The sequence below is a fragment of the Cryptomeria japonica genome, chromosome 9 (genome assembly GCF_030272615.1).
Source record: "Cryptomeria japonica chromosome 9, Sugi_1.0, whole genome shotgun sequence".
Taxonomy (NCBI): domain Eukaryota; kingdom Viridiplantae; phylum Streptophyta; class Pinopsida; order Cupressales; family Cupressaceae; genus Cryptomeria; species Cryptomeria japonica.
The window spans coordinates 2,357,666-2,385,439 of NC_081413.1; the positions used below are offsets into that span (position 1 = coordinate 2,357,666).

The 27,774-nt window shown below is 36.7% G+C and overlaps 1 protein-coding gene across 2 annotated transcripts in view; it reads right to left on the reverse strand.

Annotated features, from left to right (window-relative positions):
* Positions 1 to 27,774, reverse strand: part of LOC131050665 (probable LRR receptor-like serine/threonine-protein kinase At1g56140) — a 192,748-nt gene that overhangs the window by 143,084 nt on the left and 21,890 nt on the right. For both annotated transcript variants that reach the window (XM_057984877.2, XM_057984876.2), the window contains exons 12-13: positions 19,856 to 19,927; positions 19,656 to 19,721 (exon numbers count right to left, since the gene is read on the reverse strand). In XM_057984877.2, coding sequence (XP_057840860.1) covers positions 19,656 to 19,721; positions 19,856 to 19,927 — 138 coding nt within the window. The remainder of the gene's footprint in view (positions 1 to 19,655; positions 19,722 to 19,855; positions 19,928 to 27,774) is intronic.

A 27,774-nucleotide genomic window follows, 5' to 3' on the forward strand; every position in this document is an offset into this window, starting at 1 on the left:
AAAGGGTAATTCATATTAGCCTGACACATGTAGTGGTAATCCAGAAGTTCTCAAAGGTTCATCGGGAGTGGAGTACTGCGAAAGCGGTTATGGTATCCGCCCAGAATAGCAACCTAGGCAATCTGACTGAAACAAAATCGACAACATGACTAGCACTACTGGCAGTTGTATGCCAGCGTGTCTAGCTTTCTTTTAATTTTCAGTTATGCAGTTAGGACAGTTTCACATTAACTCATTTTGAGTTAATTTTAGCTTTGGTTAAACTATTGGTCTGGTGACCTATTTATAAGCTTTGTAATGACTTTTCGCGGGTCCGATAAGTTTTTGAAAAACTATCTCTTTAATTTTTGCTAAATACTTTATGTATGTGTTGGAAGTTGATGATCATTTTTGAATGAAAATCAAATGACAATTTACTTTGACTAGAAATCTGTGTGTTTGGTGTTTGAAATTTGATTTCTATGAGAATTTATTTCAAGAAATAATCTGTCATAGCTTTCTATATGTATAGAAAATATCAGTGAAATTCATCTTTTAAGGTTTTCATTTTGTTTCAGCATACATGTGAAGTCTGTTGGCTTTACACAAAGAATTATATATGAATCAATTCTTGTGTTCATTTGGTATTGAATGGTGAATACAATTACCTTTTTGTACTTTTTGATGAAAAGCATAATGTTGGTTGTGTGTAATTTGGAGCTGATTGAATATCCATTAAAGGGAGTTGTACCTTAATTCAGAGGTTAATCAATATGATGATTTTCCAACTGTATTGTGAAATTTGTCTTTCATTTCTTGGGCTAAAGAGTATAAAAATTGAATAAATTGTGGGAGATAAATCTATTTACCAGCACATATGAGGATCTCAAAGGTTTGACCCTATCTTAGCTCAATATACCATAGAATTAGATCCTAATGCAAAGCTAGTTAGACAAAAGCAAAGACCTATAAACCCCAAAATTGAGCCTTTGGTGAGAAAAGAGATATCCAAGCTTATCGAATCCAATATTATTTTTCCAATCAAGAACTCTTCTTGGGTAGCTAGTCTTGTAGATAGTTAGGAAGAAGAATGGGGAAACTAGATTGTATGTAGACTGTAGGGACCTCAATAGAGCCTCCCTTAAAGATCATTATCCCCTCCCTTCTATGGAATGAATTTTAGCCAAAGTTGGTGGCTCAAAAATATTTTCATTCTTGGATGGATACTCAAGCTATAATTAGATCCTAGTCTAACAATCAGACCAATTTAAGACTACATTTACTACTAAGTGGGGAACCTATGCCTATTGTAAAATGCCCTTTGGACTAACAAATGTAGGTGCGAATTTTCAAAGAGACATGGATATGCCCTTTAAGGGAGTATTAATAAAATTTGTACTAGTATATCTTGATGATATCACTATATACTCCAAGCATGCAACAGACCACTTTGCTCACCTTAAGAAAGTATTCAAAAAATGCAGAGAATATGGAGTGTCTTTGAACCCTAACAAGTGCATATTTTCTAGTGATCAAGAAAAACTACTTGGACACATTGTATCCAAAGATGGTCTAGCCATAGACCTAGAGAGAGTGGAAGCTATTGTATCTCTTCCACTTCCACATCACAAGAAAGGTTGGGAAGAATCAAATTTGTTAGAAGGTTTATTCTAAGCCTTGTAGCCTTGGTTAAACCTCTCACTACCATGCTCAAGAAGGATTTGCCTTTCAAATGGACCAATGAAGGGAAAGAGGGCTTTGATCAAATCAAACAAGACATCTCTCAAGCTCCTAACTTAGTAAATCCAAACTATGAGAAGAGTTTCATCCTTTATACATTGGGAGGAGATGTAGGTATATCTATTGTCCTAACACAATTAAATCAGGAAAGATTGGAGCAACTCATAGCTTTTTTCAGTGAAGGCCTAAAGGACTATGAACTTGTGTACAACTACATGGAAAAGAAAGTCATCACAATGGTGAGAGAATTAAAAAAGTTTAGGCACATGCTCTCAAATGATAGGATTCGACTCCTAGTTCCACATGCCAGTGTTAAGGATTTCCTTTTCAATAAGGACATAGGTGAGAAAAGAGTTGGATGAATCACTAAGGTCATGGAGTATGACCTTGATATAAAAATTACAAGATTAGTGAGGAGAAGAGGACTCTATGAGTAGTTCAATTCATCTTTTGAGAAAGATTCAGAGGTCTCCCTCTTGCTATAGGAAGAAGGACAAGTTGAAAACTAGGAAATGTGCAAGCTAACTGGTTCTAGAATATGATTTCCTTCCTAAGGGATAGAAGCTATCCTCCTCTCTTTGATAGAACCAAGAGGAGAAATCTCAAGTTTCAGTCCATCCCCTATGCCTTGGTAGATGGGATTTTGTTCAAAAGGAACATAAATGGTGTCCTGCTAAGGTGCATTCAGGGTGATAGATCAATAGGTTGCTAAAGGAATTTCATAATGGACCCTCAGGTGGCCATTTCTCAGCAAGGACCACCACCATTAAAATCATAAGGGTATTCTATTATTGGCCCTACTTATTTGGTGATGCTCATAAATAGGTCAAGAAGTGCAAGGAGTCAACTCTTTGCAAGCAAACAGAGGTTGGCAGCCCTACAACTTCATCCCATTTTTGTTGATCAACCTTTTGCACAATGGGGGCTTGATTTTATTGGCTCTATCAGCCCAGTATCAAGTCCAGGCCACAAGTGGATTTTGGCCGCTATAGACTATTTCACAAGGTGGACATAGGTTGTTTTTTTGAAGGATGCAATTAAAAATTCAGTGGTTCAATTCCTTATGGGGAGTGCAACCAGATTTGGAGCCCCTTCCACTATTATATCAGACAATGCTAAGGCCTTTATGGGATCCTAGATCAGTCTATGGGCAGTCTAGCATGATGTATTTATGAAATAATTGTCAAATTACTATCCCCAAGGTAATGGCTTAGCTGAGTCCTCCAACAAAAATATTATTAGAATGATCAAGAGGACTCTTGAAGAGAATGAGAGGTCATGGCACCTCAAATTGGGAACAACCTTGTAGGCTGATAGAATCACCCCAAAAGAGCTTTAGGCAACTCACCCTTCATGCTAGTATATGGAAGGAAAGCTAGGTTTCCCTTATCCCTTGAGTTGTCATCTCTAGACCTAGATCATCAGTTGGAGCTCCTAGAATATAATGCCTTATTAATGTGGTATGCTGAACTTACAAAGTTGGGAAAGGTCAAAGAGAAAGATAAGAAGACCTTAAATATCTATCAGGGACATGTAAAGAAATATTTTGACAAAAAAAGCCATTTTTTGGGCCTTCTAGTTTGGAGATTTTATCCTAAAATGGGATGTTGATATAGCAAAACCAAGGAGGCACTCAAAGTTTGATGTCATATGGTGTGGTCCCTATGTGATCATAGGTTGAAAAGAAGCAAATTCCTTCAACCTAGCTATGCTAAATGGTGAAGGTCTCCCCATTGCAATCAATGTCATACATCTCAAAGTATGTGCTTAGGAGATTTGCAAACCTTTTTGTAAATATTGTGATATCTCTAATTTATGTTCTTTTTCTTTCCATAAGTGCTCGAACACAGGTCAATCCCTTTAGATTGGTCAACTTTTGATTTGTTGAATAAGGGCAGTCTCTTTCCTTTACTTACATGTTTTAACTCATGATCAATGGGTACCTAAGATATATGGTCTCTCCCTAAGAAGACTTTGGGCCCCCTCTGTGTCACAAGAAATGTTGGCATTTTTTATGCCAACCCTTGCAAAGTTAGCTGCTTCTTTTTTTAGTGTGCATAACATGAAGGTTATGCACAGGTCAATAACACAAGGGTTATTGACCCATGCCAATAGTTACATCAACAATCTCAGGTGAATAACACATTGTTTTATTCACCATCTTGTGTTTGCACTGCATGTTATTTGGCTAGCGGGATCCTCTTTTCTATTTTTTAGTTGGCCTCTTTAGCTGGTCAAAGTCACTTAGGGTGAACAACTGGAGGGTCCCTTGTCATCGGCATGCTAGTCTCTGCATTTGTTCCTACTGGCTGGCAGGTGGTGATGATGTGTCAACTACTCGGCACTTGGCAAGATGAGCTTCCCTCTTTGGTTGAGTGTCAAGTTCCGTTTGTTGTGCCCCGATGGATAGGTCGATACTGATGTGGTAGCTACTCGGGACGTGGACAAGCAAGGTTCTAGGCCTAGCTGGGTGTCGAGTTCTTTAGGATCTCTCTATTGGAGTTCACATGGCCCTCGTAATGGATTTGCTTGGGACTTGATCGAGTGTGCTTTTCTATCTACCCGAGGGTCGAGTGATAATGAATTGGTTGACATGTTGGCGGCCCTTCCATTGACTTCTTGGTGATGTGACCTTTTGGGCCAGTGCTCGAGGCTTAATGAGGACCCTCTTCCCGTTTGGCCAAGTGTCATGTTCTTTTTTATGTCAACTTGCCTATTGACTTAGATGCTTCTTCGACTACTGTCTACCCTTGTGGGGCCTGTTTTCTTATTCGATAGTGTGTGTGGCTACACGACCTCCATTTTTCTGATAGCTTTTTCCCCACTGAGGAACGTTGGTCATTTGATCATCTTGGGCTTGTGTAGTATCTATGGGCCTGACTCGATGCATGGCATGATCTTGGTCATATATTTTCACTTAGGGGTTGATCGAATGCCTATGTTTTAATCTTTCGTTGGGACCTTTTGGCGCACATATGGTGAGATCTCATGCATCCATCTGCATGCAAGATCTCTTTATCAATGACCAGAATTCAAATCTATGGTGGTCATTAGCATTTAAAACTTTTCCATAGAGGGGTTGTTGACCTGATGGTTGAGGACACTTTTCTTGCTCAGTCAATGCCTATTTTTGTAGGTTGATAGTCATCCAACCACTAGGGATTATCTCCATTTACTCTAGATGTGACCCCTATGGATCAATTTTAATGTCGCCCATTCTCATTCAGTGAAAAATGAGGACTTTTGTTCTTGCAGACGCCATCTCAGATGCACCATCTGTAGAGATTTCCCCTTTCTATAGGGAGCTTTTGCCTCTTTCCAGATATGGAGACTTTCTCAGAATTATTTTTACACACCATCGGATCATTCTCTAGTCTAATCTCCCTCTAAGATATTTTTGTAACATAGGTTTCCAGTTGTAGTTTTCATTTTTAATTATGCCTTAGCTATAAAGGCAATTTTTGGTATCTTTCAAAAAGGTTCTTTTTCTTCTTTTTGTCTTGTAGAATTCTTCTCTTCTACATCTGTAAAAAATTGCCTTGCCTTCACATTAATGAAATTTACTTATCTTGCCGGATTTTAGCTCTTATAATGTATGTATCCCTCTTACCTCATTGTTTGAATGCATTCTTTCTTGTTTTCTTGAGTTGTAGGTGACCATGTTAATCCCTCTTCGGATGTTATCTGTGAACTAGTTTGGTTCCTCTTTTCACCTTGAAAGAATTTTAACCTTCACTCACACTTAGGTGACCAATTATGATAGAATTTTGTGCATATCCATAGGTAGTTTTATTAATGTTTTGTGAAAACATAGGCAGGGAAGATCACCATTTTAGTCTGGGTGCAAATATTATTTCCCTTCTTTCATGCATTCCCTTTTTCTCCCTTTTCTTTATCAGGCCAATAGACTAGATTAATTAGTGTTTGGTTGGTTCAATACTTATATCATATTGAATAGGAAGACAGCCTTCTTCGGAGACTCAACCTCACTTTTGCAAATGTCACACTTAGGAGGTTATTTCCATGTTTCACAAGGTTGATGATCAGGGTTGGTCATCACAAGGTGCAACTTTTGAGACAACAATTACAAAGGTAATATATGCTATATGAGTATGAAATATAAAGGTGGAATGATGGAACTAGCTAAAATTGGATATAGGAACCTATTTAATTTTAGTGAGCAACAAAATCTTTGAAGTGTTTGTCCACCCCTTTTAAAATTTCATAGACCAATCGATCTCAAGCTATATCTCAAAATTTAGATTTGATTTTGACAGCATAAATTGAGCTTGGCAAACGTAAAAGAAGAATTATTCAAACATGTTTTGAGTATTGAGATCATAATTTTATAAATGAAGTTAGATTGATACATATTTATTTGAGGAAGTGTTATAATATTTAATATAGATATTAATATAGGGATTTTAATTAATATTGTGTGGTTTTTATTAAGGATCAAATAGGTTTTGAATGGACCAGAAACCCCTTAAAACGGGTTTTGAAGGGACTTGAAATCCATGAATTTTTCACGAGTCCAAAACCCAAAGATGAAACTTGTAACAAGATACAACATAGACAACCAACAGCCCAACCACAACCTAACAAAAAAGATTAAACATTGAAGAATCAACTATAAGAGAAAAAGGTCTAATCCATACACAAGAGTACTAAAAAAAACATGAGCATCGGGTTTTTTGAGCCCCCCTAAACCTTAATAATGGGTTTTAGCAAGGCTCCCATAATCTTAACCCTAATATTGTGCCACAATGAGTTCACTTCACCCTTCAAGGTCTCCACGTTAATAGGAGAGGAAGGAAAGAAGTCTAAAGAAAGGGCAAAAATAGCTCCCTTACACTCAAGAAATAGGGCACCATCGTTCCCCCACAACACCTCCTTCCATCTCCTACATCATCCATCTACACATCAGTAGAAGAAAGTTCACCACTAGCTACATTCATCTCCACCTCAATAGGAGATAGATCCATCTCAATAGGAAAGACTAGAGAAAACCAAAGAAGATGAAACAAAAGAAAGAGGTCAAAGCCAGAAACATTGATCCTACCACAGAAAATGAGGACAAGATCCTTAACTAGAAACAAAAGCCACCTGCAAGGGCAGTCCCAAAAGGAAAGGAAGGGATCAACAAAGAGAACCCAATAGCATCTATTCTAGTAGCATATTTACTATAGCCAAACAACAACCACCAGGATGAGTCCAAAGACAAACCAACTTCCTTCCCATGACACTTCCAAAGCCAAAGAAGCCTTGACAAAGAAACCTCAAAAAGGCATCTACATCCATTCCAAACCAAACCAAAAGTCCCAAATTTGAATAGAAGAAGCCATGTATGCAAAATCCCTAGTTGAAGGATAAGGATCAAAAGCTCGAGAAGGGCCTGCATTGTCGTAACAACTGGAAAATCATACTCCATTGATAGACCCCAACCAACTCCAAAGGTCATGCCTCGATTAGAACTTGAAAAACCATATCTGCAAAAAACTAGAAGGGCATCTAGGAAAATACAAGAAGCTCAAGATAGTTCCAAGGACACCACAAGTGAGATCATGAACCCAAAAGTAGGAGGAGGTCCCTCACACACCTCCTAGTAGTAGAGACAATAGAATCCCATGGACATATAGTAGGGTAGTCCCAGCCCTAGCAACACCGCCTTCCACCATGGCCATAGCTGGTGAAAAGTAGCCCATCTAACATCTCCCCACAAAAAAGAACACCACATCCATCCTGAAATAGGGGAGAGAAAAGAAGATGAGAGAGAAAATTAAGCACAATAAGAGATGAGGTGAGCTCGCACTACAAAATAAAGCCTTGTCCACCCACCATCAAAAAGGGAAACTCTAAGACAACCACACTCTAGCCACATGCGACCAAACAATAAGTGAAAATATTCCCACCATTCCCAACATCATCTACCTCATCTACATCATAATCATCTCCCTCAGCATTAGAAACCCTAACACCACTCCCACCACTCTCGTCTCTCTCGTTACTCTCATTTCTCACTCCCATTTAAAATTCCTAGAACAATTAATATTGTATGTTACTAGTCCTAACAATTAACAAATAATTATGAGAATTATATTTTTGTATTTAAAGGAAATATGTATAAATTGTCTTATGAATACGTGTGTTAGAATCTATTTATAAGAAAATATAGTATACATCCAAAAAAATGGTAGAGGGACACAAGGTCGCTCCTCAAAGTCATGCTGGCAGAGCTGAAAATCAAATTCTAGAAGGGCATAACCTAGAGAGCCAGAAACATAAATAAAAAAGAAAAGAACCCAACCCACAAAGCAAAAACACAATTATGCAACCAAACCACACATAGAAGGATGCTGAGGGGGGTCTTGATCATCCAATTTACTTCGTACATCAGTGGGGTCTAGGGTTACATCAAGCAAGGACCACCCCTTGTCAACAATCACCTTTTGGTGCAGGAGCACCTGAGGTCTAATTACTATGTCAATTAGGTGTTTTGAGTCTTAAGAGTTTGGGTTAGGTCCATTTTGATTAAATAAGGTCTATTGAGACCATTTGTAATGTTATTTCATGTCTCTAGGTTTGTATGTCAAAATTGGAGTCATGATTTTCAAATTTGTAAAGTTGCTCAAAAAGTTGTCAATGTTGTCATCGGGATAGTTAACCCGATAAAGCATCACTGTGGTAAAAAGTTGTCATTGGAATAGTTGACCTAATAAGATGTCATCAGGATAATTTGTTCCATTGGGGTTGCAAAATATTGTTCAACCGACTTTGATGGGCTATTCCGATAGAGCTTCAAATATCATGTTCAGTATAGCTATGCTGAAATAAGTGATATTAGGGTAGTTTGTACTATTCGGATTACTTGAAATTGTTTCTCCACCTTGAAGATTTATTCTGATGGGTGATCATGAAGTCATGATCGGATTTTCTATTTCGATATCAGTACCCAACGTCGATTTAGTAGATTGGCATTGGTATTCTGATGACAGTGTCCAGCAGTGGTTTGTCATTTCGATATTTTTATTCCGATACTTGTGTCCAACAGTGATTTATCAAATTTGGAAGTTGAATAATCATATAGTCTAATGGTCACTGCAAGAAAGTGCAAATTTGGTATAAATTGTATGAGCAACGGTTGGAAATGGGGAGAATTGGGGGGAATTATGCAATGTAAATTCAGTAACTATTTTTCAAATTTGAAATCATTGACACCAAAATTGGAAGCTCATTTTTTGTAATTCACTTTGTTTTTGTAATTTGCTCTATTTACTGTATTTACATATTGTTGTATGGATTCAAACGAGCAGTTTTTTATCTTCTTGTTGTCGATGATTGAAATACTTAATTGGTAAAAGGGTTTGCAGTTCTAATAGAAATTTGATTGTTTCTCCCTGACTCGATTGTCATAACACCTTGAAACTTGGTGTAAGGACCCAAGAGGGGCTAGAAGATAGAATTGTATAGTTACAATTATAGCTAATTTGATGAGCATATAAGCTTATGTTTTTTTGCAATCTGACTATTTATGTTGTGGCAAAGAGTCTCTGAAAGGGGTTTTTTGTGGTTCTAGTTTTGTAAGCTTGAAGGGGTGAGCCTCTTTATTTCATAAAGTGGTATCAGAGAAAGGGAGTAGATTCCTTGAAGGAGATACTTGAACTTGAGAGAAGAGTGAGTAAGAAGTGGAAGAAAAGATGCCTCCTAAGAATGTTGGTACTACCAGAGGGTTGCAGGAGTTGACAGAGAGGAATACAAGGTTGCAGGAGTCCTACAATGTCATGTTGGAAAGGCTTGAAGCCTTAGAGTCTAATCAGAGAATGAGTGTTTATTGGGAGATGTGAGTGAAGAGGAGGAGGAAGAAGAGTTCTAGGAAGAAAAAGGAGAAGAGCAATTGGACTGTGAGGAACAAAGGACAATCAGACTTTTAAAAGTAGTTCAAGGTGACAAACATAAGATGAAAGTTGAATTGCCTATGTATAGAGGTAATCTAGTTGATGAAGAGCTTCTAGATTGGATTGAAGCTATGGACAATCACTTTGAAAGTGAAGTTTTTCCTGATGAGCAATAGGTGAAGATAGAAAAGACAAAGTTGAAAGGATGTGCATTATTATGGTGGGACTATGAACAAGATGAGAGGAGAAAGAGAGGTAAGGAAAAAAATAGTTTCTTGGGACAGAATGGTTGCTAAACTTAAGGGTAAGTTTCTTCCTAAAGATTATGAAGTTCAATTGTATAAGAAAATCCAAGGTTTGAAACATAAAGAGATGGATGCTAGAACTTATGCTAATAAATTTTACAAGTTGAGCATAAGATTAGGTAGGATGGAAGATGAGGTTGAAAAGGTTTCTAGATACCTTGGTGGACTTAGATTTAACATTCAAGATGAACTAGTTGTGGAAAATCCAAGGATGGTGGAAGAGTGTTTTTAATTGGCAATTAGAGTGGAAGAAAAGTTGAAGAGAAGACAAGATAAGTCAAGTAGGGGTAGAGGCAGCACTGTTAGGGGCAGAGGAACATTTTCTACTTTAGGACACTCAAATGAAAGCCAAGAAGATGCAAACAAAAGTCAAGAGCAAGGTGTCGCTTTTAGAGGTAGATTTTGTGGAGGTAGGAATTCCAATATATTTTCATGTAGGTGATATAATTGTCAATAGTTTGGACACCCAACATTCAAGTGTCTTGAAAGAAAAGGATCTACATCAAGTGGTGAAAGAAGGGGTGAAAAGAGAGTTTTAATTGTGCAAGAAGATGACAGTGAAAGTGTCAGCTCCCCAAATCATGTTGTTGTTCCACAAGTAGGTGAATCATTGATGCTCAGAAGAACACTTTTCAAGGAATCTAAGGAGAAGGAGATTACTCAAAGAAGGAGCTTGTTCAGGACCATGTGCAAATGTAAAGGTAAAGTATGCAAGGCAGTGATAGATTTAGGTTCCATTGACAATATGGTGTCCAGAGAAATGGTAGATAAAATGAAACTAGAAAGAATTCCTCATGAAGAACCATACAAAGAATCTTGGGTAAATGATAATTAGTCACTTTTGGTAAATGAACAAGCCTATGTTGAGTTTTAGATTGGAGGATATAAAGATAGGATACTTTGGTGATATTTTACCCATGTATTGTTGCCATCTACTTCTTGGGAGGCCATGACAATTTGATAGTCAAGGACTTTATGATGGTAGAGGGAATACCTACACCATTAAGAAGGATGGAAATTTTTTTGTATTAACCCCATTGTAGGAGACTAAAAAAGCAAGAGGAAAGGAAATGAAAATCATCCTGGTTGGCAAGAAGGAGTCGGTGAAGGTAAGTGAAGATGAGTCAAGAAAAGTTGCAACCACTCCTATGTTTGGAGATACCAAATCAGAAGGTTTGTGGACTATTTCATTCAGGGATGATAGAGGTAAGGTGTTGATACCTAGAATAGACCAAACAAAGGCCAAAGATCAGATATATGTGTAGCCACAAGATGGGTGGAAGGAGGGAAAAAAAATCCTAGTTGGGAATTGATTCTATCCTATAGTGGAAAAAGAAGAAGTTAATCGGTCACATTTTGCAATACAAAGTATTTTAGGTCTGATAAACATGATGGATTAGGGGTTCTCACGACATAGAAGTTGATGCATAAAGGACAAGTGATTGGACAAGGAGCTGGGAGTGTTTGGCAAGCATGAAGCAGTTGTGATGGAGAAACCAGTTCAAGGAACCCAAGCAATGATGACAACTCAAAAGGTTAGAGATTGACAAGGGCAACCTGGTTTCCAAGGGACTTGGAAAATTTTCAAGCCCGGGTGTATGGTGCAGGAGAACCTAAGGTCTAGTTAATATGTCAATTAGGTGTTTTGAGTCTTAGGAGTTACTGTTAGGTCCATTTTGATTCAATAAGGTCTTTTGAGACCATTTGTAATGTTATTTCATGCTTTTAGGTCTGTATGTCAAAATTGGAGTCATGATTTTCAAATTTGTAAAGTTGCTCAAAATGTTGTCAATGTTGTCATCGGGATAGTTATCCCCATAAAGAATCATTGTGGTAAACATTTTTCATCAGAATAGTTAACCCAAGAAAATGTCATCGGGATAATTTGTTCCATCGAGAATGCAAAATATTGTTCATCCGACTTTGATGGGCTATTCTGATAGACCTGCAAATATCTTGTTCTGTATAGCTATGCTGAAATTAGTGACATCAGGGTAGTTTGTTCTATTGAGATTACTTGAAATTGTTGCTCCACCTTGAAGATTTATTTTGATGGGTGATTAGGAAGTCATCATCAGAGTTTATATTCTGATATTAATACCCAACGTTGACTTAGTAGACCGGCATTGTTATCCCAATGACGGAGTTTAGCAGTGATTTGTCATTTCGGTATTATTATTCTGATACCTGTGTCCGATAGTGATTTATCAAATTTGGAATTTGAATAGTCATGTAGTTGAATGGTCACCATAGGAAAGTGCAAATTTGGTATAAATTGTATGAGCAACGATTGGAAACAAGGAGATCTGGGGGGGATTCTACAATGTAAATTTTGTAATTGTTTTTCAAATTTGAAATCATTGGCACCAAAATTGGAAGCTCATTTTCTATAATTCACTTTGTTTATGTAATTTGCCCTATTTATTGTATTTTCATATTGTTGTATGGATTCAAATGAGCCATGTGTTATCTTCATGTTGCAAATGATTGAAATACTTAACTGGTAAAAGGGTTTGCAGTTCTAATAGAAATTTGACTATTTCTCTCTGACTTGATTGTCATAACATATTGAAACTTGGTGTGAGGACCCAAGAGGGGCTATAGGACAAACTTCTATAGTTACAATCATAGCTAATTTGATGAACATATAAGCTTATGTTTTTTTGCAATCTAACTATTTATGTTGTGGCAGAGAGTCTCTGGAAGGGTTTTTTTGTGGTTCGAGTTTTGTAAGCTTGAAGTGGTGAGCCTCTGTAGTGCATCACCTTTCCTCCCTCTTTATCCTCTAACCTTATAAGGGAAATAGAAAACTCCAACTAAGGGATCCACTTAGAAGAATCAGGCCATCCAACACCACCACTACTTGTAGGCCAATTATTGTCACCTCCACTAGTGGGCCCTGCACCACCCAAAACCCAAGTGGAGGTAGAGTGCTACCAAATTGAACCACCTCTGCCACCGAAGTGGTGGAAAGGGGCTTGGGATCTGGGAAAACTAGAGTGAAGAGCAGACAAACTTTTCCATCACCGACCATGAGAAGGTGAATGACCATACAAAGTGGATGTATCAAGAGGAACTCTAGCCACAATGCAAGGGAAATTTCCCTACTGATTAAGCAATACCTAAAGGCGAGCCACCTCCAAAGCAACTTTTTTAGTTTGAACTTGAATCTACAACATAACATTATTATAAATAATAGCTAAATAGCATAAAGAGAAACAAAAGTATCAATAGAGTTATGAGAAAAAAGAACAACTTTTATTTTTTTCCATAAATTAAAGATGACCTCCACTATGAAAGCATGCCAAATCTAGGTATACTTGAAGGGAACATGAGGCCAATCCCCCAAGAGCACCTAGATCTGGCATGAATCCAAATCCAAAAATGTTGAGAACGATGACAAAACCAAAAAAGGCTCAGGTCTAAAAGGGAAAAACAAATCATGGATCCAAATCCAAAAATATTGAGGATGATGACAAAACCAAAAAAATATGTTTCAAATTTTCTAGTTGGCCACAAAGAGGGCATTTGGGCTCCAAAACAACCAGATGTTGAAGTTGAGAGCCCAAGGGAAAGCCTTGGAAAAGAATACACCAGGAAAAATGGGAAAAATTATGGTCTATAATAATAGAACAAACCATCTAAAAATGGTGTTGCCAAATATATAAAGGTGACAACAAATGCCACCTAAAATTGAGGGTCTGAATCATAGGAAAATGCGGAGAAAGCCAATGGTAACCTAACTTTAGTTTATAATTTCAAAAGGTGGTGTCTATATGCCAATACTAATCCTTCTACCATGGATTCCCAGTGTGAACGCCTAAGTTATGCAACATATTCAAAGGTAGTGAGGACACCAAAGTGTCAAAAGTCTAGCGATCTGGGTGAGCAAGCCAAAACTAAACCCTCACATCTTCCCAAGTGCGAAGACTCATTGTGACTTTAGAAAAAAAATCCCTAGGAGTTCGAATGCCTTTTTTATGGAACCATAAGGCACACACCTAGGGAATGAAAGCTATAAAAATCTCTTGAAGGCGAATAAGTAGAGACCACCATAGATAGTGGTGATTAAAAGAAAAGCCATCCCTAAAACTAGATACAACCCACCAAATCTAGGGCTTAACTGCTTCCCAAGAACACCAAATAATTTTGGCCACAAAATTTCATTCAATTTGAATGCTCTATGGCATGAAAATAAGGTTTGAAAGCCAATCCTCTTCCAAGTTGGTTTGTATTGAGGAAAACTTGAAGAAATGCATTGCCTGAGAAGAACTTTCTAGGCCTCATTGCCAGAAATGGTATGAATAATTCATTTAGAACTGAGGGATAAACCCTATCTTTGAGAGGAGAGGAGACCAAGCCCACCAAATTCCCATGGGAGACAATAGAACTCCCAAGCAACATAATAAAAAAATTTATGATTTTTAGGATAATCTTAGAGGAAATCACGAAGAAGCTTCTCCAAATAGAGATAAAGGGTATTCAAAGGCACTCAACAAAAAAATTAATACACATGGGTGGCTACTAAAATCTTCGAGAAAACCTAGAATTTAAAAGCCAAAGAAAGAAGCTTGGTAATCCAATAAGAACACTTCATCTCAATTTTGGCCAAAACGACATTCTAGAGGTCAACAAGAGAAGCCTGAAAAGAAAAAGGGATGCCAAAAAAATGAAAGATTTCCACATGCGCAATCCACTTCTAGACATACTTATAAAGCCAAGGAGGCTTCGGAAGAAAGGATTAGTGATAACACTGGGTATTGCTCCACTAAATGACAAAACCCAAAGCCAAGCAAAAGGTATCCAAGCATTTAAGGGATGCTTTTATATTCTGCACCTGTTTGATGAGTGAGAGAAAAGAATCATCAGTGAAGTGACCATTGATGAGCTATTGCAATGAATTGGGAAGGGCTATGCCCCAAACAAGCCCTTTAGAAATGGCATCTGCCAGTAAATATCCAAACCCTTCCACCACAAGCACATACAAAGAGGGTGCAAGAAAGCACCCTTGAAGAATGGAATGAAAAAGCCCAAAAACAAAGGATTGTTTCTCATTAATGGTGATCAAAGACAAAGAATCCCCAAAAATAATCTACTCAAATTGAATAAATCTTAGGTCAAACCCAAGAGCTCCAAGCATCACAAGAATAAAGGGCCATTCAATGCGATCATAAGCTTTGGCAAAGTCAATCTTGAGAAAGAGAGTAAACTGTCCAGAGCCTTCAGCCCATTTCATTCCTTCCCAAACCACAATGATATTATCTAAGATAAATTTGGATTTGATGGAACCTATTTGTTTGTGATAAACAATGAGTGGGAGGAAATGGCAAATTTTCAAAGCCAAAGCATCTTATAGGAAACATTCAATAATGTGATAAGCCACCAATTATAAATATCCTCTAGATCACCAAGTTTGGGAAAAATTTTAATGTTACCTTTGTTGAAAATATGTCCTAAAGATTGGTTATTAAAGGCTTCAAGATAGACTTTTTGAATATCAACACCCACACAAGACCAAAGAGCTTGATAGAACTCACACAAAAACCCATCACAGCCACGAGCCTTATCGGCCACCATAGAGCTGATAGCCTCTTTAAGGTCATCCAAGGTGAGAATTTGTTCACAAAAATTGTATTGGACCTTTGAGATTTGATGTGGAACCACATAGAGGCAATCCTAAAGGGATTGAGCTCGCTTAGGAGAAGGAGCCTGCGCTGTGAAAAGTTGCTCATAATGGCAAACAAATTCCTAGAGAATCTCTGGTAGCTCCGAGAGCACTGTCTAACCATCTTTGATTTCTTGATACCTAAGAAAGAGTGATGTTCTCGAAGAGCCAAAAGAAAATCTTTAGAAGAACAATCTCCCACTTTTAACCAGTGAATTCTGGCCTTAATTTAGGCACCACACGCTGAGTGGGCATCGACAATTTTCTTTTACTAACGAAGCTGGGCCGCTTATATTTGCAAATCCATAGAGAACGGGTTGGAAGAAAGGGCCTCCATGGATCATCAAAGGCACAAAGTTATGGCCTCATAAGACCGCCGATGTAAGAGAGAAAGTTGTCAACCATAAATGCACAGAAAATGCACCGTACATTGAATAGTTCGGTTCCACCTACAATCTAGCCAGATTGATGAGCTAGACTACATTTAAGATTCCACACCCATATGATATGAGCCACTTTAGGGTGATGACTTAGCAAATAGGTTTTCATAAATAATTGAGTCTTCGAAGGACAAGCTAGGCCCACACACCACTCAATACCAAATTTAATGAGAAAGTGGTTAGACAGGGCGACCTTAGGGAGAGGGGCCGTTGGTAAATCATAACAATATTTGAATTAAAATAAGGATTGAGAAAAAATCATTGCAATATATAGCATTTAAGTACTCTTATCATTTCCTGGACGAAAATTACACCACGTATACTAAACCACTTGTGGATGATGGTGATAAGAATTGGGATCGAAATGCCCTAATTTATTGTGCATATAAAACCATGCTTTCTATTCGCCAGTTGTCTAATAGAAAGGCACTAAAACTTCTTTATCAACTGCCACTTGCACCATATTAAAGTCCCCACGTAAGACCCAAGTGGCAGGAGGCATTGAATTCACAATCTGATCTTTCAATAACATCATTGAGAGAATAAACATTAATGATCCAAAAAGAATGATTTTCAATTGATATGAGGATCCACATAGATCAAAAAGCCCTAATTTACTGTGCATATAAAACCATGCCTTCTATTCACCAGTTGTCTAATAGAAAGGCACTAAACCTTCTTTATCAACTGCCACTTGAACCATATTAAAGTCCCCATGCAGGACCCAAGTGGCAAGAGGCATTGAATTCACAATTTGATCTTTCAATAACATCATTGAGAGAATAAACATTAATGATCCAAAAAGAATGATTTTCAATTGATATGAGGATCCACACCAACTGACGATTAGGATCAAACCTATGGTAAAAAATGTAAGAATGCCAACATGAAGCAAGGAGAGTCACAACACCACCACATCCTGCCTCATGTTGAGAGACAAAAACAGGGCTATTTGGTCAAATAATATGGCATGCAACAGAAAGAATGAAAGAGAAAATTTTAATTTACTACAAGCACAAAACATCAAGACTAGGATAATTTTGTCAAGTATCCCACATAGAATACTTCTTGACAAGGTTAGTGAGACCTCATATATTCCATGAAAGTAAATTCATCTATGAACTTCTTGCATGCCACATTTTTCCCCAAGAGAGGAGAATTGGTTATGCAAAAAGGAAGCTACAAATTGAAAACTAGCCAACCCATTCCACCATTTGTTTTTGGAACAATTTTGTGTTCCTCGACATGTCTAGGTGGGATTCAAGAATACAAATTTATTAACTATCTAGCTACAATAATAGAATTCAACTGAAGATTTCACACCAAAGGTTGACAGACAACACCCTCAACAACAATATCTTTCCCCTTATCTAAAGGTTTTGAAATTAGAGGTGACACAGAATAAGGCTCTTGTTCTTTAGGAGTCATGCTACTAGCTGAAGGGACTTTCCCTTGTGAGTAACAATAGTTCTTTTTTCTTCATTGTTTACTACCTCAAGAGCAGGTCGAGAAGGCTCAACAACCTTGGGTGGGGAATTAACTTTGGGACTCCCCTGAGGACAACCCTTAATCTTGTGATGTGCCTAATGGAAATACAAACAAGTGTTAGGTAGATTTAGATAGAGAACTCACGAAGAATGGAGAAGGCCTCCAATTTGAATATCAATAGTCTGTTTTAAAACATGAGGCAAATCAACCTTAACAAAAAACCTCTTTTGAGAGAGAGCATGGTAGAACCATTTTGGTTTGAGGCAAATAACCTTCCCTATGAAAGAAGCAATAGAGAATAAATAATAAATAATGCCAACAAGGCAAAAGAAGACCCAAAAATTCTACCCAAATTAGGACTCAAGGTTTCTTGTCATCGGAGAAAGAGTAATCGCAGGACCAAGGTTGGAAAACAAGTAATGAAGACTTAACATACCAGGGGCCATATTGAAAGAGTACTCATGGTTAATATTAGCAAAGAGAAAAAGAAAAAACCCTTTGGTAAAGTTTTGGATGCCAACAAGGCAGATCCCATGAGGGGCCCATGCCTTGGCAACCCAATCCTGGATTTTAGGGGTGAACCTCCCAACAAAATAAACGATAAGCATATATTGCTCAAGCCATTGAAATGCATAATCAAAATCTTGTATAGAAAAAATGACAACCAAGGGACTATCAGACCAAATTTATGAGATCACTTGTTTAGAGGAGCCATTCACCCCAACTACCAATGAACCAATACTAGCATCAACTCTTGGATTGATGCCAAACATGGCCTTAAAACATTAAAAATTCTGCAATAAATGTGGTATGATGTAAGGCTAACACAAAAAATAAGTATGCAGAGAAAAATCACAAAACCCTAACATAACGCATCAACTACTAGTTTTAACAATGTTTTTTAATGTGTATAAATTTCTATTGTTTGACTTTTTATGTTATTTAAGTGAGATTTTTTCTATAATATTATTTAATATAATGATGAAGGTGATAAAATAGTTTTTCATAACAATAATGGCTACTAACTTTTAAAATTTGATTGATTTTTTTTATCAAACTAGATAAGACAAATTAATTAGAAACTCAAACTATTTTTAGCAAGATTCTACTACTATACCATCCCCCAATTATTTTATAGCCATATGTAATTTATTGTGTCAAAGCATATTGTCGAAAATATAGACTACATAAATGTCTTAAAATTGATTCAATGACATTCAAGTTTTGAAAATCCTCATTGTCTTGCTTAGCATGTCACAAAAAGTTTCTAATGAATAGATGTTCTCCAAAGCATCTCTATTGATCTAGAGCAACATCAACATGGAACAAGTTATCATTAATAAACTTGTGGTTTACTCCAATCAAATGTCTCATCGTAGAAAATTCAAGGTTGTAGGAAATAATTTCTCAACCTATAGGCTTACCAAAAAATCTCTCTTTAATGATAGAGATAGGCCCTCTTTTCGACACGAAAAAGAACACACTATAAAAAATAGTGAGGAGATTGCCTAATTTTAAATAACATAGGTATCTTTGTTTCTATTTCTCTAAAACTTGTAGTTTTAATACTATTGATCTTATTGCTATTGGGTGTAATTAAATTGGTTGATCATTAAGATATTTTTTATTTTGGATCCCAAAATTTGTTGTTAATGAGAGGAATTCCAAAGTAAATTTCATGATTGTATTTTCTTGTATACACCTCCATAATTGAAATAATATGAATGTACAAGCGTCTCTCTTTTATCTTGGTACCTTGGTAAAATACATGGACTTTTGTTTTCCAAGGTTCCTATGATGATACCTCAATTTACATAGGGAGTGTCTTCATTTAGAGTTTAAGTTATGTAAAAGTATATAATAGACGTACAAATTGTTCCTTGTATACAATACAATTTGATTCTAAAGTTCTTAATCAGAGTATAACTTTTTATTGTTAATTGTAATTTTGGATACACATCTATTTAAACAATGAAGCGAGTATAATTTCATTAACATAGAATAAATCAAAGAGCTAATGAGACTATCCATATCCATGAGGAAAGAAAGTAATACATAATTCATGAATTTTATAGTTCCCTCCAAACAAGAATGAGATAATTTTCATAAGATTGTGCTTTGTTAATATAAAAATATTACTCACACTTTTCTACCAGCTACATTGAGCCATGAAGGGAGTGGTCCTGTTAAAGAATTGCTACCAAGAAACCTGAAATGTAAATGTATTATTCACAAAATAAAATCATTATAATGTTCTTGCATGATTGAAACAATGGAATCAATTGTATAATTCACAAATGCCTTATTTTAAAATTTTATTTATTCTATTTATTTATTACTTACAAGTATTTCAAAGAGCTCAAATTTCTCAAGGAATCTGGTATTTGTCCTCTCAAATTGTTAAAGCTCAAATCCCTGTTAAATATTTGACAATCAAAAACATTTCAATTTCTAGACAATTTCAAGGCTTGAAATCATCCAAGCGTTTTGGAAAAAGATATATCATATCTCAATAAATCTATTATCTATATTTTAGAGAAAGTATATACACACACAAAAAGGCTTTTACTCTTTAGTTTTTTAATTTCTTTGGTTCCATTTCAAACCCATTTTAGTTAAACAATATAGAAGTATTCTAGACATTTAAATACTAACCACACAAAAGGCATTTCTATTTAATGTATAAATGTAATACAATCAATGTACCAAGAATCCTTCAAATTTTTCTCAATCATTAAGTTCATATAAATACATTAGTGATACAAAGTGTACAAGACTTGTACTAATTCATTCAATTTCATAAAACATACTTCTCTTTGGAAAATATAAATATTGAGAAACATACCACTTGGTCAAAATTGTTCAAAAAGAACTCATAATTTTATTTTATTTTTTAAACATTTTTAACTATAGTCATCTCTTACTTGTAGGTTACCTTCTTGAAAATCCATAAGAAATTAATTGAATTGTGCAAAATTAACTATTTTTCAAACAAGGAATCATTATCCTTTGGTGGGAAGGAGAGAAAGGAGATAGGGGCAAGGGATTAACACAAAATTGTTTCGCACTCATAATATTTCATTGTACCCAACACCTTGATCTTTAACTCAAGTTTTGTTTTTGATTATGGGAAAACAAGTTTTGAGGGGACTCGAAACCCCTTACAACAGGTTTTGAAGGGACCCAAAACCCTCAGATTTTAACAAGATTTGGAACCCATAGTATATCGCTACCACATAAAACAAACCATGGAAATCAACAGCCCTAACACAACTGAGATGACAAAAGCCAGCCAAACACCAGCACTTCCATAGGCAAAAAGAGACGGCCAGACACTTAAGATATGATTAAGACAAAACATGCTGGCCACACCAACTAGGTTACAACCTTAAACTTAAGAAATAGTGACATGGGTTAAGAGGCACCCTCAACCAAACAATAGGGATGTTCCCAGCTCCCTTAGCCTGAGACAAAGACTCCAGACAACAAAAAGCTAGACTAGACCATAACCAAAAACAACCACTATCTAAACTGGGCCCTTGAAAACTAGCAGCTTCCAACCAAACAACATTAGACATAAAAGACAAAACAAGATGAATAGAAACAAGGGGATTTTGAAAGGATTCCCTAACCTTAGAATTCGGTTTTGTAGTGGCTCCTAAAACCACAAAAATGGTTTTGAAGGGGCTCCCTCAACCGTCTTGAGTTGATTCAAAGGCTTTAAAATAACAACATCCAAGCAAATAAACATCACCGAAATATCCACCTCTATAGGAGAAGATAGAAAAGAACTTAAAAGCCTGGATCAAACAACCAGAAAGTCACTTGCCTTAAGAAAACCAGGCTCCCACAACCTAAAGAGATGGGTTTTAAAGTGGTACCCATAACCACTAGGATGAAGCTAGCAATAAGAACAACTTCCAACTGTAGAACAGAGTCCAACAACATAAGAAAAATCCATTTCGCTTAGCTGGAACAAAGGGTTTTGGCAAGCTCCCATAACCTAAAGATATAGGAGAAAGATCTCCTCTAAAACCCCAACAGTCCAGAAAAATGACAACACCACCCACCCGCCAGCACCATCCAACCACCATAGTAGCACTCAACTCCACCTCTATAGGAGAGAAGTTGTCTCTAGCACCGTCCTTTTCTGCCTTCGAAGAAGGAAGGGCCACCTCAATAAGGCAAGTTGAAAAAACCCCAGGCTGCATAGAGAGGGCATACCAACAGATTCTGTAAACAAAGGAATGATTGAGATGAAGAGGACAACCCATCAACAGATCTTCAACAAAGATTGAGGGTGCAAAAAATAAATAGATCACTCCTTCCCTCATGACCTTGGGCCATAGCTCCAAAAAGATCATTTCCTCTTTGATAGAAAAAAGAGTAGCAATGGGAAAAAATCCCCTAAGACCTAAGACAATAGAAGCCAAAACCTCATCAAAGAGAGAACAAGCACAAAAAGGGGCATCCCCAGCCTCGAGACCATCTCGGGAAACATCATTGTAGGAAACCCCTAAAACTGCAACCAAAACCGAAGTAGGCTTTGTCAACAACCACATCCAAATGAAACAGAAGGGCCAAAGATCCACCCCAGAGACAATACCACCACAGGGAGCCATCACCACCACAGTCCACTGAATGACCAAAGCAAAACAATCTCTGGCCGATGACAGACAAAGCATGGCAGACAAACACCATTGCCCCCAAATCCTCTCAACACCCTCTCTGATCCAAAACCACCAATCAATCTGCCAAGGTATAGAGCAGAGAAAGGGAAAAAGGGACGGCAATAGGATCATGAAGGAACCCTCGGCATCCTACCCACCATTTGGGTCGCCTTCATTCTCCTCCCCTACAGCATCTTCCACTACCCTAGCCACCCCTGCTCCTTGCACGCGCTCCATTTAACTCAAGTTTTGTTATGTTACTACTATTGTTGGTAATACTCCTATAAAGGCGTATGAGTGTTAAACTATTATATCTTCTTGGTTCTTTAAAATATGTTTTTATCTTATGGTGAGGAATCATATGGTGTCTAGTTTTCTAATTCAAATTATCCATTCTCCATCAAGTCTATTAAATCTTGAGATTAAAATAAAATTTTAATTTGTATACTCTAATTTGTCATACTTTTTAGTTTGGAAACAAGATCTTCAGTTTGGGTAATGTTGCTACTTACTCCAACCATCTCAAGTTATCAAACTCTTTGAGAAAACTAAAATTTCTAACCTTGATAACAAGGCTCTAATTATATTCCATATCTCATGATCCCCTGGAATATGAAACATATTTTTACAAAACTTTATATCCTACAATTTTAGTGTAATGTAATAGCTTTATAATATGGACTTGAATATCTATGATAAAATGGTTTTAAATGCTACTTTGTTTTCAAGAAGATTTCATAATGTTACACTTTGCATTATCCTATGATCCTAAACCTTTAAGAGTGATTTAACCTTATGATAAAATTAGTCTCAAATAGCATCTACAATCCAAGTGGTAATTGTAATATTTTACCATTTGAGACTCCAATTAGATCCTCTCCCTATCTTCCAAAAATTTAATCCAATAGAATAAATCAATAAGTATCTACAAATCTTAGCCAAATAAAAAAACTACTAAGATCATATTTCTTCATCTCAAGCTTATACCAGTAATATAATTTATCCAAAAAATACGACTCAATATAGATCTTGAGCCCAATAACAAGGTTTATCTATAACACGCTCACATTATGATAAAAAATCTTTCACATTATGATAAACAAGAAAAACACATGTCCAGGCTTGTGATAAATATAGAATGTGTTTTGCTGACATAAGGCTAGAAAAAACAAAACATAAACAAGTAATTTAACTTTCTTATACTTTAAGTTATATTTTTAAGTATATATTGGCAGGATATTTGAGAATGGCTTTAGATCTCTAGGAGTCATAATGTAGATTCTAGATTTTAGGAGATCTTATAATTTTTCAAACTAGTTAGATTTCATTAATTAGTAGGCTCATATCATCATTCTCTTGCTATCTTTCTATCTCATGCTCTTTGTCTCCCCCAAGCTCTAGACCTATCTATATTCCTATCTCTCTTCTTCCTCTCTACCTCTTTCTATCTCAATCTCTCCCCAAGATCTAGATTTTATATTTTCTCAAACTTAGTCAAATTTTAATAATAACTAAGCTCCTATTATCATTCTCTCTCTATATCTATTTGACTCTCTTTGTCCCCCTCGGTCTCATATCTATCTCTCTTCATATCACTCTCCATCTCCCCCTCTCTCCCTCATCTCTCTATCTATTTCTCTCCTCTCTCCCCCATCTCTCTATCTTATTCTCTCATCTCTCCCCAAGCTCAAAACCTATCTCTCCCACCCTTCCAAGTTCTATATCTCCCCTCTCTTCTCTACCTACCTCACACACATTCTCTCCTCTTTATCTCACCTCTCTCTCTCCTTTGCCACCTCTCTATCTACCTATCTCCATCTCATCTATCCCTCTCTCTACATACCTCCCCTCACTCCCTTCCTACCTTTGCTTCTCTACATACCTCCCCATCTCACACACATTTTCTCTCTCACCCTCCCATTCGCCCTCTCTCTACATAGCTCTACATCCCTCCATGCCTACCACTATTTATCTACATAAATCTTCCCCGCTCCTTCTCTCTTTCTCCCTCCCTCCCTCCTTCCCTCTTTATTTCTCTTTATCACACTCTCTTTGTCACCCTCAAGCTTTATGCCTATCTCTCTCCCTATCACTCTCCCTCTCCCCCCTCTCTAGATATCTCTTGCTAACTCAATCTCTCCTCTCCACTACAAGATATAGACCTACCTTTCTACCCCTATCTCTTATCCTTCATTCTCTACATGTACCTCTCTCTTCGTCTATTTTATACATAGCTCTTTTTCCCTCCTTCCCTCCTCTCTCCCCTTCTATCTCTACTTATATCTATCTCCCCTCTCCCTTTCTCTGTGCATACAGGTCTCTCCCTCCTCCCTTAACTACCTCTATCTCCCTAAATAAATCTCCCTCCCTCCTTCCCTCTCTCCAACTCTCTACTTATACATTTATCTCTATTCTTGACCTCTCCTCTCCATTTCTCTGTATGCATCTATCTTACCTCTCACACTTCTCTATCTCTCCCATTTCTAAGTCTCTCCCTTCTTATCTCATTACAAATATTTATTAATTCTCTCTATATCTCTCATCTCACTCTCTCTCCTACTACGCCTCTCACCTCTTGAGATAAACAGAGTGAGAGGAGATAAATAGGGAAAGGGAAAGGAGATATAGAGAGTAGAGATAGATGGATAAGTAGAAAGGTGAAGAGAGGGAAGGAGGGAGGGATGTAGGTATAAAGAGAGAGGTTAGGAAGGATATTTATGCAGAGAAGTAGAGGTAGGTAGGGGACGAGGGAGAGGTATGAATAGAGAGGGAGGAGAGGAGAGATAGATATAAGTAGAGGTAGAAGGGGAGAGAGAGGAGGGAAAGAGGGAAGGAGAGCTATGTAGAAAAATTGATGTAGGAAGGCATTGAGAGAGAAGGGGGTGAGGGAGAGAGGTTGAAAGATATGTCTAAATCTTGGGGTTGAAAGGAGGGAGAGTTGGAGAAAGAGAGAGGGATGAATAGATGTAGGGAGGGTGGGAAGTACATGTATGTGGAGAAAGGGAGAGTTGAGATTGAGGTAATTAGAAAGGAAAATGGTGAGAGTGAGATAAGTAGAGGGGGAGTATGGGAGGGTGGGATAGAGAGAAAGTGAGAAAGAGAGGGAGAGGTATGCAGAGAATTAGAGATAGGGTGAGAGTGAGGGGATTTATATATGGATAGGGATAGAGGAGATAGAGATAAGCAAAGAGAGGGAAGGAGGGAGATAGTTGGGTAGGGTAGAGAGAGGTAAGATAGAGAAAAGAGAATGTGTGTGATGTAGGTAGAGAAGAGAGTGGTGATATAGAGCTTGGAGAGAGAGAGAGAGAGAGAGAGAGAGAGAGAGATTAGTGGTTATTTAAATTTGATTGTCTAAGAAATTATAAGATCTATAGCTTGGGGAGAGCAAAGATAATGAGATGAAGAGAGGTACAAAAGGAGAAAAAGAAGAGATATAGGAAAATAGATAGGTCTAGATCTTAAGGGAGAAAAAGAGAATGAGATAGAGAGATAGAAAGAGAATGATGATATGAGCCTATTGATTACTAAAATTTGTCTGTTTGAAAAATTATAAGATCTCCTAAAATCTAGAATCTTCATTATGATTCCTAGAGATCTAATGTCATTCTCAAACATCCTGCCAGTATATAAATAAAATATAACTTAAAATATAAACTTATATTTAAATGTTATATTTTATGTATATATCTTGATGAAAAAAATTAAGGGAAGGCCAAAGGCATTAGCACCCAAGGGTATATTCTTTTTCTAGCTTTATGTCAGCAAAATGTGTACATGTTTTTTTCTTTTTTACCATAATGAGTATGTGCTATAACATGTGCATGCATTTCATCTCATAAAAGTGCACACATATTTTTATTTCAAATAAAATGTATAAATTTCTAATTAAAATAATGTGTACATGTTTTGGTTCATATTTTCTAAAGCATTAAAATGTATGTGTTGTTTGAGTTTATCAAAAATATGTACATATTCGATCTATTTTAGGCATTTTCTTGGCTAGTGGCCACTAAATTGTTTTCCATCTTGTTGCACATACCCAAAAGTAATATTTTCAGCCTTGCAGTTTGGAAGATAGAAATGATACACATGAAAAAAAATCTATTCAAGTTTAGAGGTGGAGCTCAAGAAGAAGAAAAGTTAAGGTTGATAGAGTGCTCATAGTGCTTGTCCACTATTTAAGTGTAGTGCCCCTAGTCAATGTGTCAGAGTATTGTAGTAGTGCTAGCGAGAGGAAGCACGTAAGGTTATTTGGGACCTGTAGAGTTCATGTTAGATGACGCATAGCGTGCCCCCACTCCTAGAGTACTATTTTGGATTTTGGATCGATCTGATTACACATTTAGTTAAGGAATGTGTTTGTGGCCAACTTACAGATATTGTAGCTATATTCTAGGCCAACTTAAGGAGGTAATTGATATTGAAATATATATATATATATATATATATATATATATATATATATATATATATATATATATATATATATATATATATATATATATAATGCCAATCAAATTGGTTCCAACGTGTAGTTGAGAGTGAGAAAAAGATAATTGTGAAAAATATTATGCAAGCTAATTACTCAACATATATACAATTATGCGTACAATGTAGATCTCATGCACACAATAAGAGTGTTCTGAAGCATTTCAAATTAGATAAATGTTGAAGGCTAAGTTTCAAAGATACACATGAGTTTTTTTAAAACGTTCTCATTAATGAATTGATGTTGTCATTGATGTCAATTCTTAACTTGTGTGTTGATGAGCTATGTGTTGTCCATTTGTGTCAACCCTTTGCTGATGGAAGTATATATTGTTGATGTATTGCGATGTGTCTACTGGAGATTGTTGGTAGTTTTTTCTATAACTATCATATGGTGCAGTTGTGTGCTGAGCTATGATGGGGATGACTAAGTGTTGCTATAAAAAATATATTGATGATGAGATTTGTTGTATATGTTGTTAATGATTGAGGCACATAGTTTTGATACGTTGATATCTCTAACATATGTAGCTATGATAGGGGTAACTGACTATTGTTATTAAAGATATGTTGATGATAAGATTTGTGATAACATTGTTGACAATGGAGGCACATAAGGCTGATATGTTAATATCTCTAGCATATGATGTTGAGTGTTGTGAGCATAAATCTTAGGTGGTGACTCAAATGTATGTATCAATGGTTGTGGATTTCCACCATTTTTGTGTTGATGTCTACATTTATTATGGTATAGTAATATGAAATACAGATGAATATTTAAGGAGATGTGTGATGTTATTAATGTTGAATGCAGATATGTGTTGTATAAATGATTCATGGTTATATCTACCTTCTTGGTGTTGATATCCATACTCGGGGTATTAGACAATATGATTATATTATCATTGATGATTATAGAAGTGGTATTCAAGTGAATATGTTGTTGACATGTTGGAATGATGATGATGATGATGATGATGATGATGATGATGATGATGATGATGATGATGATGATGATGATGATGATGATGATGATGGTGATGATGGTGATGGTGATGGTGATGGTGATGGTGATGGTGATGGTGATGGTGATGGTGATGGTGA